Source organism: Homarus americanus, unplaced genomic scaffold (genome assembly GCF_018991925.1).
Source record: "Homarus americanus isolate GMGI-L3 unplaced genomic scaffold, GMGI_Hamer_2.0 scaffold51859, whole genome shotgun sequence".
Lineage (NCBI taxonomy): Eukaryota > Metazoa > Arthropoda > Malacostraca > Decapoda > Nephropidae > Homarus > Homarus americanus.
This window is the reverse complement of record NW_024711292.1, coordinates 11,461,042-11,478,042: the sequence shown is the minus strand read 5'-3', so window position 1 is coordinate 11,478,042 and position 17,001 is coordinate 11,461,042. Positions and strand designations below refer to the sequence as shown.

General features: G+C 39.7%; 1 protein-coding gene across 4 annotated transcripts in view; it reads left to right on the top strand.

The window, feature by feature from the left end:
* LOC121878529 overlaps positions 1–14,555 on the top strand; it is a 49,358-nt gene extending 34,803 nt beyond the window's left edge. For 2 of the 4 annotated variants that reach the window (XM_042384985.1, XM_042384839.1), the window contains 2 exons: positions 8,259–8,309; positions 8,457–14,555. In XM_042384985.1, the coding sequence (XP_042240919.1) occupies positions 8,613–13,628 (5,016 nt within the window). In that variant the 5' untranslated portion in view covers positions 8,259–8,309; positions 8,457–8,612 and the 3' untranslated portion in view covers positions 13,629–14,555. Of the gene's footprint in view, positions 1–8,258 lie in introns of all 4 variants that reach the window. The other 2 variants (XM_042385063.1, XM_042384925.1) reach the window with 2 other exon arrangements.
* Positions 14,556–17,001: the final 2,446 nt, after the last annotated feature.

Here is a 17,001-nt window from a genome sequence, read left to right as displayed (position 1 = left end):
CCCCTGTACCATAACACCAGAAGCAACTGGCCAGTGTCACAAGTATATACAGTCATCCCTTGGTTATCGCGCCTAATTGGGACCCCGCCGATAACGAAAGTACAGAACCTATGGGATTTATTCTAATTGATTCCAGGCACCCAAGACCCAACCCCAAGTTTCCCATTTTGGGACCATTTAGACCCACTAAATATATATATAATGTTATGGTAAATATCATAAACACACATAGGCATGGCTAGGTTTATTACAAAGTGATGAAAAGGGTACGCTTAATACTGTAGTCCACAAAACATGTAGCTATGCTTTTTTTATTTGGTCCCCCGTCATATGAGTCCGTTTTCTCTCACATCAGGATGCCTGAGTCCTCCGTTTTCTCTCTTAATCTTAGAGTGCACCAGAAACTTTACTATTTTTAGTAATGCCACAGAATTTGAAATTGCAACCCCAATTGCAACTGGGGTTGCAATTGTTGAGGCAACTAGATATGTCTGATTACAGCAAATGTGTTATTGTCAATTTGTAGGTGAAAGATTTTATCCTCAATAGATGTAGGTTAACATTTCACCTGTAGGCAAATGCTTAGAAAAGCCTAAGTAAGGAAGCATATTCCTTTAACACATAATATCTGACCAGTATGGGGAGGATCATCGTGTCTCCGTGAGGGGGTCGTGGTGGTGGTCCAGCAGGCATCACGTGTTTTTTTGGGGGGCGTTAACGGTGCATGACTGTATATTAGGTGTGTCATACGGGGAATTTTTTTTTTGAGTTTGAAAAATCGGCCCATGGTATTAATGATGTAGTTCTATGTGCAGAATCATGTGATATCTTCAGATTTGAAAAGTTTTTCATTTTTTGCTAGGTAAATTTTAACTTGAAATCTTATGAAAATTCAGTATTCCCACCCTTTTACCAACACCACTAAATAGCTTATTTAAAGTAAAGTAAATGTATCAGGTTAATTTATTAGGATGAAAATGATCCAGAATAGTGAAAGCGAATGATGCTGACACATTGTTAAATTTAATATTCCTTTAGAAAACAAATCATCAAATACAAAAACCGGTTTACTACTACGACCCGGTATTGCTGCACACCATAGAGAACATGTCTTTCTTGCTTCTGTTTCTACTCATCACCTCCCTGCTGACCACCTGAGCTCGGATGTAGCCTTCCCTCTTCTCCTGGCTGTACACGTGACTGCTGGCCTCGCTCACTTGCTGTACACAACGCTCTATACTCTGGGTGTGCGAGGGCCAGGCAGGGACATGCATGGGGTTGTCCAGGAAAGCTATGACTTGAACATTGGTGAGGCTGCAGGTAAGAAGGGGCTCACTGCCAGCCTGGATGTTATCCAGATCTATGAGATCAGTGAGGGTCTTGGCACCTAGATTGACTTCAGGAGTCTTCCTGACCCTGAAGGAATCGTCACCAACTGGTTCGTCATGCCCAGATCCTCTCATAAGTCTCATATCCAAGATCTTTTTGACTGCCACTCTTCTCTCCTCCTCATCCTTATTGCAGAGCATTGTCTGCAGAACTGCCTCGGGATGAGCATACCAGGAATATCTCCTCACAGTCTGCTCCACAATCTGAACAACCTTCCTTGGCTGACTCCTCAGGAGCTCAAGCTAGAAGAGAACATGCCTCGGACCTTCGGAGAACGATGACTTGACCTTGGTGTTGAACCAATTTGGCAAGTAGACACTCACGATGAATTGGACAATAAGTCTCAGGTTGTGAAGCTGGTTCCCTTTCAGTTTATGATGAGCGACCCAAATTCTGCAGAACCTGAGAGCCGTTGTGGAGCCACCTAGAATGTGAGACTGACCTATCTGCAGGTAAGCAAGTCTATCAGGCATGACCCCAGTTTTGATGGCACTGCAAATCATGTAACCATAGTACTGGTCAGTAATCAGGTCGTCAATGACAGTATGTGCAAGCTCAACGAGTGGAGGGCCAACTGTGATTTTTTCAAAGCTCGGATTTATTTCTAACTCAGTGGCAGAGTCCAGCATCTTGCCAAGAGGAGCAGACCATCTGTTGTTTGAAAGAGTCTTGCCATCCAGCTCCTGGATCAGATGTCTGAGTGGCAACTCGTTGGTGTGGAGGTCACAAACAATCCAGACCAGCTTCCTCCCAATCTTCCGCTCTATCCACTGTATGACTCCCCCTTGCCACCCTGTGTTCGTGTTGGTGCTGTCCCCTCCAATGGCCTGCAGGGTCTGGTCTACGTTCCTCTCTCTGAGCCAGTTCACAATGTTATCTGCCACTATCTCAGCTGGTTTCCTGATGTCATCTTTCTCTGGAGTGAAATGCCACAAATACTTCCCTCCTGGTTCACTGCAGCAGGAGTAGTGTTCCTCCTTCACCATGGCAGGGAACAACTTGTCAGAATCTCCAACTTTCATGAACACTTTAGTGTCATCCCTTCTCCCATCAAAGAACAAACAATTGATTCCATTTTCTCTTATCCCCTTATCAAACTCCTCTTCTAGGTTACTGACAAGTTTCTCCTGAGCTCTCCTTACTTTGTTATGATCTATCACCAGGTGAACATCATCAGGTGTTATCAAACCACCGTCAACCCAGGCAGCTGTTGCTTGGCAAAGCTGTCCTTAACTGCAAGTTTTCCTCTCCCAAGAGAGATATCTCTTGCCTTTTCCCCAACTGGCTAGCAGTCTCTCACTAATCTTCTTCTGACTTGTTATGACTGGAGGCTTGAACTGAGCGTTAGCCAGAGTGTACTGTGCCAAGACAGCTTTGGTCATATCACTGGCAATGTCTTTGTTTGTGTAAGTTCTTTGGTTCTTTTCACTGATTTGCCTGATTAAAACACCGTATCTCAAAGCATCTCTCAATGTAGGCAACTCCGACTTCAGGAGCTCTCTCCCAGACCCAAGATAGTGACTGAGATGGCTGGATTTTTGGTTCCTCGTCCTGACACAAGCAGCCATCGCAAATATTATCAACTTATAAATGCATCAGAATCTGAAACAGAAAAAATATTGTTAGTTGGGTTGTTAAAGAATGAAGTCAGAAAGCAATGTTCACTATTTAATTGTAATGCACTAATGCAGCTGTACGTTAGATTTTCGATAAATTTCACGCTAAAATTTACCTAGCAAAAGGTTGCAAAATATTGAAACTGAAATTATTTTCTGTTTATATACACTAAAATCTACCAAAAAAGTGATGGGCCATTAGTTTTAGCTGATCTTCCCTCCTATGACACACCCTACTGTATATGGTTCAGAGACAATACACTCCACTGTTTTCGTGATGGTATCCCAGGCCAGACTGAGTTCATTCGGCCCTATCACCACTTGCAAAGGGATGACACACGGACACGTACTGAACAACTCAGTTCAGCAGCTCGGTCCAGCGCCTGTCACACAGACAGGGACTGGACCTGTGAAATCTTAAATAATCCTTAAAAAATAAAAAAAATTAGCACCAGAGTATGTAAATATTAAAATTGTATTGTCGTTACGATTAAACAAAATGACAAAAAAAAATGAAAATTCTCTTCTGCCAAGTCAAAATAGGTAATACAAGTTTTGTTTAATTCAGATTCCCAACATTATTTGGAAACGTACAATTTATAACAGCTCGCCGTGGCTCCCTTGGGGGGCCATGGCCCCCAGGTTGAGAACTACTGATCTAAAAGGAGAGTTCCTACCCAATCCCTAGTGTTTTAAATTCCTGGTTGTTTATTGACATAGTGCTGTCACAGCTAGTCCTGCACCTGTCTGTCTCGATGGTGTATTGGTATAACCAACGGGATGACTATGAGAAGAGAAGGAGTTTTCTATTTAATGTAGAATTATTTTTTTTTTTAACAATATCTATGTATTATTGTATTTCTGATGTACAGTATTATGTATAATATTTAGTATTTATTAATGTAGTTTTGGAACAGTTTATGTTTATTTTTTTATCTCTGGAACCTAACTAATTATTTCCATTTAAATCAGTTAACCAGGCATAGGCAACCTTTCCTCAGTCATGGGCCACATTACGATTTACGTATTTTTCTGTGGGCCAGCCCGCCAAAATTTATATCCTACCTAGCCCAAAAGTAATGTTAGTATTATACAGTATTAGCACGGAAAGAGAAACAGTTTATCATCATGTCCACCTTAATATATTTTCAGTTTACAATCACAGTCTTTTTCCCATTTATGAAACAAATCCATCATAATAAATTTTTAAGTACAGTACAACCTTGATAAATCATACTAATTGAGGCAGACCCCAGTCCGGAAAATGCGAAAGTCCGAAAAAAGCGAATCTATGGGGGTTTGGACATAACCTAAACTTCTAGACTGTTTGTGGAAAATCGACATGAGTCTGGTTGTTAATACCATATTTTATGGCGGTACTGTATTTAAGAAATAATTTTTGTGTGAAGTTTCCTCCTGTAGCCATAGTTTTCTTAAAATAATATACGAACAGTATTTTCTCGATTCAATGAACTAATTCGAGTCACCCCTGTTCGTTAAATCAAAATTTCCACTAAATTGAGCTCTTTCGGTCAACTTAGTGTAGACTGAAGCACCTTAGCTTTCGTCTTTATTTAAGACATCTTTAGATGCAACTGAATTTACAGGGATGGAATGTCAGGTCACTCTTTCTTGGGGGGGGGGGTGGGGATTAATGGGTCTCATGACCTGAAGATGTCTTGAAAAAGACAAAAGCTAAAGAATTTTGAGGGGAGACTTGACCTGATGCATTGTCAGGTGGAGTAGGGTGGGAGATTAGTGGTCTCATATTAGACATCCTATTGGAATGTTAGGTCACCCTTTCTTGGTTGGGGGATTAGTGGGTCTCAGGACCTGAAAATTTCTTAAATAAAGACAAAGCTAAAGTATTTTTTTAGTGAGATTGTGAGAAGTATAAATGAGCAAAGTTGTATCCCTTCAACATTACATTACATAACATTTTAAAATATGGAGTGAGAAAGCAGTGATAAGGATGGCTGGAGATAAATTCTCTACGAGATGTTTCCAATACCCATACAGTAATATCCTTAAATGACAAGCCGAATAATGTGGTAAAAATAAGTATTTTTCTGTATATGAAGGGTACTGGTATTAATAAGCTCAAATTAGTAAAGTAACATATCTCTACTAATTAATAAATAATAAATAAATAATATTTTGCCCAGTAAGAATGACAGAGGCAAACAACCTTTTTAGGGGTGTGCAGTCAGTTTCTACCAGTCTCTATATACAGAACTAAATAAAAGAATTTATTTGAAATACTCTAACATTTGACACCATAATATCCTGACCACTGGGGATAGTTATACAGACTTTTCCCTGTGAATAAGCCATAATTTTTAGCAACGTTACTGCACTCACTTTGTACTCAAATGTACTAGGCTAAAGGACTAAAATTTTTATCTTGTGCAAAGTATGAGATGTTTAATACTGTACTCAAATTAATCGCTGTCTTGCAAGGATTCCAGCAATACAATTTTATTCTGCTGAGTTAAGTCGGTGACATTTTATAAGCTAAAAAATGCATAAATTACCACAACCTGTACTCAAATGTACTAAGTTAATGACTATAAATTTTATGTCAAGTGCAAACTATGTGATGTTTATACTCAAAATTAATCACTATCTTGCAAGGATTCCAGCAATGCAAGTTTGCCTTTTGGGAATAAACGATTCATGGTGTTGAGTGTGGAATTCTTTTTTCAAGAAAGTTGATTCTTTTAGCATCATATTTTATCAACCTGGCACCAAATGAACCTAAATGATATGAGAATTATGGTGAAATTACACAAAACCGTGTTATAGGGATTGTAGCGGATACTCTGCCCTACAGCAGCCTAGCCGTTCTAGATACGCGCCAAGTTTCTCTCACAAGCATCGCCGGCTAGACACGCGCCAAGTCTAGACGTCCAGACAAGGGGGGGGGGGTCGACACCGGCAACTTGTACTTCCGTTCCACGTCCGCTGGACGTGTATATAAGCTCCCCTTCTCGCCGTGTAGGACGGATTCAACCTGGAGCCCAGCAACACGCAACACCTCCTCTAACGAAGCTCCTGCACAGCAACTCCTCTACCACGCAGCTTTCACATCAGAAAATTGACGTAACCCTACAAATGGTGACCCCGGAGTGACCATTTGTAGGGTTACGTGATGTTGTCTCGCACTCAGGATGGGTTGGAGAAAGGAAACTCTTAATGGTGGTTTTCTTATATAAAATATATTATATACAAAACAGTCTGGTGCTGGGACAGGCTTCCCGACACTGTCCTGCGTCGGGAGTTCAGTCTACACCTCGTGTCCTGCGCCACTTGGCTTACATCTCGGAGTTCACCAGCGACGTCCAACACATTGAAGGCAGCCACAACGAGATCGCCGACACCCTCTCTCGTTGTATATCCAGCATTCTTCCCTCATCTCCACCCATTGATTACGGGCAGCTCGCCGCGGCTCAAGAGAACGACGAAGACCTGGCAGCGTACAAGACATCCCCCTCAGGCCTCACACTCCAAGAACTCCCTGTTCCCGGCACGAACATCAAATTGTGGTGCGACGTACCCTGTGGGCAGCCTAGACCGTTCGTGCCTCACGTCCACCGCTGCGCTGTTTTTGACCGCATCCATGGTCTCGGTCACTCCAGGGTCACCAATTGTTGCGTATTGAATGTGTGGCCAGTAGATATCCCACACTCAGGACGAGGTAGGAGAGAAACTCACAATTGCGTTTTCTTTATACAGTGGCCCCTCGGTTAACGAACTCAATCCGTTCCAGAAGGTCGTTCGTTAACCGAAACGTTCGTTAACCGAAACCATTGTTTCAATGGGTTTTTGGGTAATTGGTTCCAGCTCACCGAAAATTTCCTAAATTCAACAAAAATGGTAGAAAAGTTCACTTACTTTGAGGTGTGTATGTAGAAGGCTCCTGGATGATGATGATGATGATGGGATTTAGAATGGGGGTGGAGGAGAAGGAAGAAGAGAAGGCATTGGGGTGGAAGAGAAGTCACCCCATGGTGCCATTTCACCCATAAAATTTTAGCTCTCTGGTTTAATTCAAGATTATTTTCTTTAAATCAATGCTGCACTGCATTATATATTGTCAATATATAAAATATATTTCAAAATGACCAATAATTTGCTTGGAAACACAGAAAAAAAGCGTTTAGTTGAAGAGAGTCTCAAGCAAGATGTTACCTCCAGTGAAAACAGAGAGAGACTGACGCCTGTTTGCTGTGTTAAGAGGCTGGATGCCGCGCATTAAACTAGTCACTTTACCTTCAATTTCGTTCAATAATTGTTAAAATGACTAAAAAATTGAATATTAAACTTTTAAAATTATTGAATAGTATAAACTTCTTGATATTTACAAAAATAGTAAGGAATTTAAGCCCTAGAACCGATTAATGTATTGGCGGACTGATACTAAAGCTGGTTGCCCGGTCAGTGCAAGCGAAAACATGTTGAGGTCGGTTCGTAAGAAGTTCGTTAAGCGAATTTTTTTTCGTTAACCGAATTGAAGATCCTTATGGAAGGCAGTTCGTTAATCGAAATTACGTTAACCGAGGTGTTCGTTAAACGAGGGGTCACTGTATATTGTAAGTACAGTGCAGTGCTTGGGAGATGCCGTGTGGTGAGAAGCCTGCTCAGAGGACCTGTTGGGTGAGTAGTGTGCTGAAGGGAGCTTCGTTAGAGGAGGTGTTGAGTGTTGCTGGGCTCCAGGTTGAATCTGTCCTATACGGCAAGAATGGGAGCTTATATGGAACGGAAGTACAAGTTGCCGGTGTCGACCCCCCCCTTGTCTAGACTTGGCGCTGCCTCTAGGCGATTAGGCTTTGCAGAACTCCGTTGCCTCCCTTCCTCTTGCTTCTCTCAGATATACACTTGTCTTCCACATACAATATACTCCTACACTTATTGTTCTTATTTTTATCTTTATAGTACTGTACAGTATACAGTTTTCTCTTTATTCACAAGACAAATTCTGTTGTCACTTACGGTACATAAAACACTTTACAATACTGTACGTAACGTTCATCTCGGTGAAAACATTTGTTGACAACCAGACTTAATTTTGGTTTCATATTTTTTAATTGTTGATAAATTGTCTTTTAATAATCTTGTTATACACTTTAAGACCTTAGTTGTTGAACTGCAGTAATAACATAACAACAACTGAGTTTCTTAAAACAGTTCAGATAAGCAATGTTATCTCCACCCCCCATATAATCACTTTATTCAGACTTTTGCATTTTTCAGACTGGGGTCTGTCCCAATTAGTACGATTTATCGAGATTGTACTGTACAGAGGTAAGTAGGACTGGTGACGTAAGTTTATCATCGCGGTATAAGTATACACTAGTGCACTAAGGTAGTATAAGTTGCTATTTGCAGTTTTGTCAATTCATGCTATTGCTTGGAACCTAAGAACCTAACCTAATTAAATAAATATTTCAGATGTTCCTGTGGTATCAGAAGATGGAAGACCACTATGACAATGAACTTTTACGCTGCTTTAGTAATCATTGAGTTTAGTCTTACACAAGGAGTGGAGAGAAATAGGAGTATTAGTGTGTCCTAGAAATACTTAGAAAAATGGATAAATAAAGTATTATGAAAATGGAAGGAACAGTTCAAACTAAGCTACTCATTCATGAGAATAGTTGTGAAGAAAAAATGCAAGAATTATCTGAAAAAGCTTCTGCTGGAATTGAGTCAAAAGCTTTACTTGATATTAGGTTATCATCAGAGCCCTTATACAGAGACATGATACTGAAAGAAGAGGCCATTGATGATCCCAGTGCAGAATATGAGGAAAATGATGTGAAACTTACTGGTGATTTCACCCATGTTACAGCAGTTGATGGAACCAAGACCAAAAAGAGGAAGAAAAAATATGAGAAAACCTACCCTTGTGAAAAATGTAATCAGGTTTCACGGTCATCTGCTAACCTCAAAAAACACATGATGACACATTCTGGGGAAAGACCATACAAGTGTATCATATGTCAAAAGGCATTTAGACAGATGCATCACTTATCTGATCACACTCGAACACATACAGGGGAACGTCCCTTTGAATGTGAGGAATGTGGGTCTAGATTTGTCCAAAAGTCCTCTTTGAATTTACACAGAAAGAAGCATTCTGGATTTAAGCCATATTCTTGTAGTATTTGCAATCATTCCACTTATGAAAAGATGCATCTGAAAATGCACATGAGAACCCATACTGGGGAAAAGCCTTACCAGTGTGAAAAATGTGGTCAAACTTTTTCAAATTCAACTCGCTTAAAGTTTCACACAATGATACATACTGGAGAGAGGTTATACAAATGTGATGAATGTGGAGTGAGTTTTCGAGAAAAGGTCACCCTACAAAAGCATAAAGGGGTTCACATTAATATAGGTCCATTTACATGTGAAGAGTGTGGACAAGAGTTCTCACGCTTAGCTGGTTTAACTTTGCATTGTAAGGTTCATTCTAAGGAACGTGATTACATTTATGTATTTAATAAAACAGCAAATGAAGTTTTAAAACCTCTACTACCTGAAGTATCTAGGGATAAAGCAAACCAAGAAAAACAGAACTTTCAAGCTTCAGGAAATATATCAAGTGTGAATAAAACAGATTTACTAAATGCCTCCTGCAGTGCACAGGACATTGCCAAGGTTATAGAACTATCAGGCGGTTTTGGCGTTAAATCTGAAAAACGCGCACTTTCCAAAAATATGTCAAGTACAGGTATATCAAATACAGAAAAGACTGCCAGTATTTCATATGCTTCATCACTAGTTAGCAACTTACAAATAAAATTGAAGGAAAATTTAGCCTCCAACCTATCTGAGACCAACACACAAAATCTTGGTAGTGTGGTGCCTCCTAACCATGTGCGAGCAGCTTTAGAATCTGGAACTGTCTTGGAGACTCATGGTGAAGATGGCAAAGGATTTTATATAATATTACCACCATCCCTAAAAAATAAAGAAATCATATTTTCCTCAGATTCAGCACAGACCAATGGCAGTGTAATGACAGCACCACAACCACCATCTAACATAACTGTAGATTTACCAGAAAGTGAGACAATTGTAGAATGTGATTCTACAAAAATATTTTCCCCTCAAATTTGTGACAGTCACAATGAAGCTTATCAGAGTGTTGTTCAAGAACTCCCTGAAAATGATGCTTGCCAATATCCAGTAGAAGTATGTGCAGTGCAGAATGCAGAAGCTGATGATTATACCATAGAATTACAGGGGGAGCTTCATGATGATCATGATTATGAAGGTTCACACATGACATCAGTAGAGGTATCAGAGGAACTGGTCAATGATAACCATAAGTATTCACGTGTTGTACGAGAGGAGATTCATTCTGATGGAACAAGTGTTCTTTTGTGGAATGATGAACTAGAGCATCTCAAAGAAGTTACATATGTAATAGAAGAACGGAGTGAGGGGCCTGTATTAAGCCAACCCCAGGATGTAAAGAGTTATAACTCCAATATGTTCGAGGGGGGAGCTATAATTAAACCAAAGAGAAAAAGGAAATTTAAGGGAAATGAATTCTCTACAGATGATATGAATACTAAAAAACAGAAGAGAAAGAAATGTGATTCTGAGAGACCCAAATCTGTAAAGATTAAGGTAAAAGACAAAAATTTAGAAGAAAAGAGATTGAAGAGTCGGATGGTGTATGATTGTCCACAGTGTGGAAAGGCATGTAAAACTTCTTCTAATTATATTTCTCACATGAGAACACATTCAGGAGAAAGGCCTTATTCCTGTGACATTTGTCAAAGAGGATTCAAGCAGATTGCACATCTTCGCTCTCATATAAGGATTCACACTGGTGAGAGGCCATATGTATGCCAAATTTGCAATGCTGCCTTTACACAGTCCTCAAGATTAAATTCCCACATTAAAACCAAGCATGCAAAAGGGAAGATTGAAGTAAAGAAGAAAGTTAAGCCAGTGGTAAAACATAAGGTAAGAAATTTTTACTGTAAAATCTGTAAGAAGACTTTTATTAATGAATGTTTTAAAATAGACCATATGAGAACTCACTTATCAGTACAGCTATACGAGTGTAAAATTTGCGGCATTCATTACAAAAGCAAAAGCAGTATGGTAAAGCACAGGCTCAAACACTCTGATCACAAATGTATATGTGAAATATGTGGCACTGGCATCTCAGACCTTTCTTCTCTCCAGGAGCACAGGATTACTCAACATGATGAGAGCGTAAGAGAGAGTGGCATGTCAGATGTATGTATTAATGTCAAAATAGGAGAAGAAAAAGATTTTGTTGTTATAAACCCATCCATAAAGAATATTCAAAATGAAGAAGATGTTAAAATGAAAGAAGAAATTATAGATGTTACTGAGGTTAACAGTTATCATGTGATGCAAGAAATTATACATGTCACAGACACAGATGGTTGTGTGAAGAGTGAGGTGATGCAAGTAGCAGAAGTAGATGACACACACATTAAGAGTGAAACACTGGAGGTTCCAAACCCTGAGGAATATAAAGTGGAAATAGAGGAAAGTTTTGACAAAAATGTAAAGATTGAAAATGAATTGCAATCCACTGGTGATGATGATTCTCAAAGGAATAATAACCCCATCAAGATATCAGAATCTGAATTTCAGTCAATAGATTCAGTAGAGTCCATAAAGGGTGAATTCAGTAAAATGAAGATTCAGATTACCTGTATTGACAATGCCTGTTTAGGAAGAAAAATTTGGGTCTGCAAAGTTTGTGATAGGGCTTTTTTGCAGTCATCTAATCTTTATAGTCATATGAGAATGCATACAGGAGAAAAACCATACAAATGCAATGTTTGTTCTCGTGCATTTAGGCAAATAACACATCTAAAGGATCATATGAATAGGCACACTGGTCTAAAGCCCTATAATTGCGGAGAATGTGGCATATGTTTTTCTCAGCGATCTGCTGTGAATCGCCATATTAGAAATAAACATAGAGATAATGCTTCAGTACAGGTATTAAGGAACACTGAAATTTTACAGGGTGGAATAAAGGACTTGCCCTCTTTAGCTTGTGGGAATCGGTTAAGTAGGTGTAAGCAGCCATTGCAAGATGGGGATGTTTCCAAAAATCCACGTCCTCTGGTTAAGATGAAAACATGTAAAATATGCAGAAAAATATATCCTGCAACTTACCTAAAATCACACCTTCGATGTCACACTGGCGAGCGCCCATATAAGTGTAGCTTTTGTAAGGAAGCTTTTAAACAGAAACCTCACTTGCATTCTCATGAACTTCGTCATACTGGGGAAAAACCTTATGTTTGTAAAAAATGTGGTGCCTCATTCACTCAGTCTTTTAGATGTACCACTCACATGAGGAAATGTAATGGAAGCAAAAATAAGGTAAACACTGATGCTGTTAAGAGATGTCATTGTACGTGTGGAGCAAGTTTTAGATTGCGTCTCCAATTAGTTAGGCATCAGAAAATTTGTACTGCTGGAGAAGATAGTGATAAAAGTACAGACAAGAGTGAGCCAGACATATCTTATGATGAAGAGAGTGAGATGGAGTGTGAATTTAGGAGAAAGCGGAAAATTAAAACACACAAAAAAGAAGACTGGAAAGGGAGCAAGACAGTAAAAACAAAACAGTCTAGTCCTGCACACATTGTTCAAACATTTACTTGCAAAGATTGTTATGTAAAATTCCAGAGTTTTGCTGAGTACAAGAAGCACTTACTACAGCATGGAGATATGCCACAGGTTTGTGAGGATTGTGGAGCAACCTTCAGAAGAGCATCTGCTTTACGATTTCACCAGAGAATAAAGCATGACAGAGCAGATGAAAGATATAAGGAATATAATTTTGTAGGGCACGATGATATGAAAGAAGAACAATTAGATGGTGCTAGTGATGTTGAGGATAATATTGATTCAGTGCTCTTAAATCATACAAATAAAGAAAATGATCCCTGTAGAGAAAATAAGGTAAAGGTAGAGGAAAATGCTGTAAAGCTTAATGAAAAAAAAATAGACAATATGAAAGTGAATAGAATGCAAAGGAAAAGAAAGAAAGTTGAGTGTGTTAGTGGAAAAATTCTGCAAGATGATGCAGGCAAAGTTAGTAGTGAGTCAGTTACTTTACAGAAAAGTAGTATATCTAAAAAAACACTTGAAAAAATAAGTATAAAACAAGAAAAAGGAATTCCAAGCATATTAGTATGTCAGCAGGTAAATGGGAATCCACAGAGGAAAGTTAAAGATGAACCTCATGTTGGAAGTAGTAATACACTGTATAGTTGTGAAGCTTGTGAGAAAGTTTTTACGCGATCTTCCAAGCTTAAGCATCATGTTATGATGTGGTGTAAGGGTACTCAAGACTCTTCTAAACTTAATGTTTCTAGAAATATTGAATTCGTGCAACAATCTACCAATAAACTGGCTAAAAGGGTTGATAGAAAAAAGGATCAAATTGAGAAAAGGTCAGTGGAAAATGATTTGGCAACATCTTGTGCCACTAAGACAAAACCTAGGAATTTTAGAGGAACAACAAAAATTGATATAAATCTCATGTCTCAGCCTGAACAACTTGTTTCAGTGAAGGAAGAGGCAAATTCAGATATTGAAAATTAAATAGCATCTGCACAAAGTTATTCAGAAAATATGAGGTTATAAGAACAGGAAACGAGATCAATTCTTGGTGAGAATCGGTGTTTTAAGTAATTTGGTATAGTACTGTAAAGAATGTGACATATTACAGGAGCTGATTCCTTCAAGGTACACCTAGACTTATTTAAGTTATTTGACAGAATGATCTTTTAAGTGTAACCATTGTTGTTTGGCTTTCAGACAAAGGGCCCATTTAATTACCCACTACAGAAGACATACAGGTGAAAACCATACCAGTGTGATGTTTGTGATAAAGCATTTACTTAGTCTTTTTGGCTAAAAGTTCATACAAGAAGATTACATGGGGAGAATAAGCGTACATATGAAATTTGATTTTATATTACACCAATTATTGATTTGATGCAAGGCAGTACAGTACTTTTTTATAATTTAAAGCAGGATAGATTTTTATTTAGATACAAATGAAATGTTATTTTAATGTAGGTAGCTTCTAAAAATCTTAAGTCATGTCATAGGGTCCTACAAAAACAAAAGTCAAATTTTGAAGTTTGATTTTGGTTCTATATTAAGTCAACAAGAAATTTATCATGGTAAAAATTTTGCATGTAATGCAAACACCAAGTTAATTATGTATTCAAATGAAGTACAGTACTGTATTTGATATTATTGGAACAGACCCTCGAATCTGGGACCGAGACCAAACTGGTGTTGGGGAATTTCTAGTTCCCTGGGTCCAAGGTCATCCATCTAAAAAAGCCGTTGTTAAGCGGTCGATAGTATATCGATACTAATAACTTATGGGGGAAAATAGGTTATGTTCCTGAGACCATGACGTTTTATATCCTGCTCCTATAATGATTGAATAATGTCTAAACTCAAATGATTTATAAATAGTAAAAAAAAAATTACAAAATAAAGACAAAAAATAAATGAATAAGGATTTATTTTTATTTACCCTACATGATATATGCAATGTAAGTGTACAGTAGTAAGTTGCAATCCCCTAGCTGTCATTACAAGTAATTTTGGGTAGACACATAATTTGATTTTAACTCTTTTACATGTACACACTCTTTCATTCAGATTATATATACAGTAGTACCCTGCTTAACGCGGTCAATAAAACCCACAGGGTACCGTGTTAAGTGAAAACCGCGCTAAGTGAACAACAGAACATATGGGATTAATTCCAATAGAAACTGGCCCGACCCCCCAAACTCCACTTTTTGACGACACATAACTATGTTGTAGTAAAAATTTTATCTTAACTTTATGATGGTATGAAAAAACAAGTAATATAGAAGAGGTTAGGTTAGGAAAACTAAAAGTTATGTGGAACACTTACGTTAGTAGAAGAGATGGGTCGGCGTACGGTGATGGAGGCTGGTTCCGAGGCAGAAGGCAGATTACTGGCCCTCAGGTGAATCACCATTACTAGGTGAATCACCATCACTGTCACTTACAGTTGTCAGGGCTTCCCTGACAAATCCCTCAAAGTCATCTTCACTCACTATCACCACTGGCTGTGGTGGGTTGCGGGCGAAGAAATCTGTCATGCTTTGCTGACGCTGGTGTTGATGTTGTCGTGATACACCTTGATGTAGGGCTCCATAGTCTGCAACAGCTGGGTAGTGAAGATTTCATACCTGTTTGCGTCAGGGTCGTCGGAAAGGAGGAGCTTGGCTTTCTCGATACACTCGATGGCACCCCTAACATTACTATGGGATAACTGTTGTTCTTCTTGGGATGACACACCACCTGCCTCTTCACTGACCTCGTCATCATCATCATCTACCATCTCCTCGGTAGTCACATCAGGTTCCATTATCACCTCCAGGATGTCATCGTTGGTGGTCTCGGAGAAGCCTGGAACTGTAACAGTCTGCGCAGCTTCTCTGGCAAGGTCCACTGCTACTGCAACAGTCTGAACCTCACCAGTCACAGATTGACTCCTCCTCTCACCTGGTATTCCATGCAACACGTCTCCATGCGTGACGAATTGTAGCAATAGACAGCTGATCCAATGACTCCACCAAAAAGTCCACAGCTTTCTTGATGTTAAATTCTCTCCAGAATTGTTTGAACAGTATTTTTTGCTGTGCCAACTGTTGATCCTCATCTTCTTCGCTCTTGCTATCGGTGGTGGTGTCACTCAGGTTGCGCAACTCTTCCCTGGTGTTGGTGTAGTCGTTCAGGAGTTTGAATTTTTTCGTAGAGAATGCAGCTTTTACATTACAGATTAACTCTTGGTCCATGGGCTGTAATATAGATGTAGTGTTGGGAGGAAGGAAGACCACTTTTACGTTGGGGTGACGATCTAACAGTAGGGGCGAGTGTCCTGGTGCGTTGTCCAGCAGCAACAAAATCTTGAATGGCACATTCTGTTGCTCACAGAATTTCTTTACATCGGGAACAAAACAGTCATCAAACCAGGAGAGGGACAGTGTAGAGAACATCCACGCCTTACGTGCGGTCAGCCAGTGGACATTTAGCTTGGTCATGTCCATGGTTTTGTAGGCGTGCGGCTTGCGTGCTGTGTGGATCACCGACAACTTGAGCTTACTGGTACCGGAGGCATTGGTGGTAAACAGGACGGTGATGCGTTCCTTCTGCATCTTCCGGCCCCGAATCTTGCTGGCATTCTTTACAACGAAGGACTTGGAAGGTAGCTTTTTCCAGAAAAGACCAGATTCGTCCATGTTAAACACCTGGTCGTCGGTGTACTGTCCTTCCTCCATAATCTCACGTAAAAACGGAGGAAATTCCCTAACCGCAGCACGGTCAGCACTCGCTTCTTCACCACCAATGTTTATATTGGTGATCTTGTTCCGGATCTTAAACCTCTGTAACCACCCAGAGGAAGCATTAAAGGGTTTGGGCTCTGTAGTTCCCATCTTTCATGCCACTGCAATGTACAGTTCACGTGCGTAGTCCTTAACAGAGCGCGTGTCGACCGCCATGTTCCGTCGCGCCTGACGCACCAAGTACCTCACAAGTAATTTTTCTGTCTTGAGAAGCACCTGGTTGTGAAAATACTTGATCATAGAAGCACCTGTAGACTTTGTGATCTTCATGTGCTCCTTTATCTTGGCTGCATCCTTCTTTATTGTTCGAATCATAGATTCATTCACACCATGCTGGCGCACCAAATCAACCTGCCTTGTTCCTTTCTCCAACTCTTGGATGATGGTATACTTCACCTCGTAGCTTAAGGAACGTCGTGTCTTCTTTGGCTTAGTGCCGCTGGGTCCAGGTAAGGAAAGGTTTCTCTCTGGGGGTGGTGGTCCGGCGGAAGCCATTTTAGAGAACAATGGATGCACGTTTACACGGTCTGGCGTGGAGGGATGAAACTGGCGCGGCTAGGTCAAGGATCATC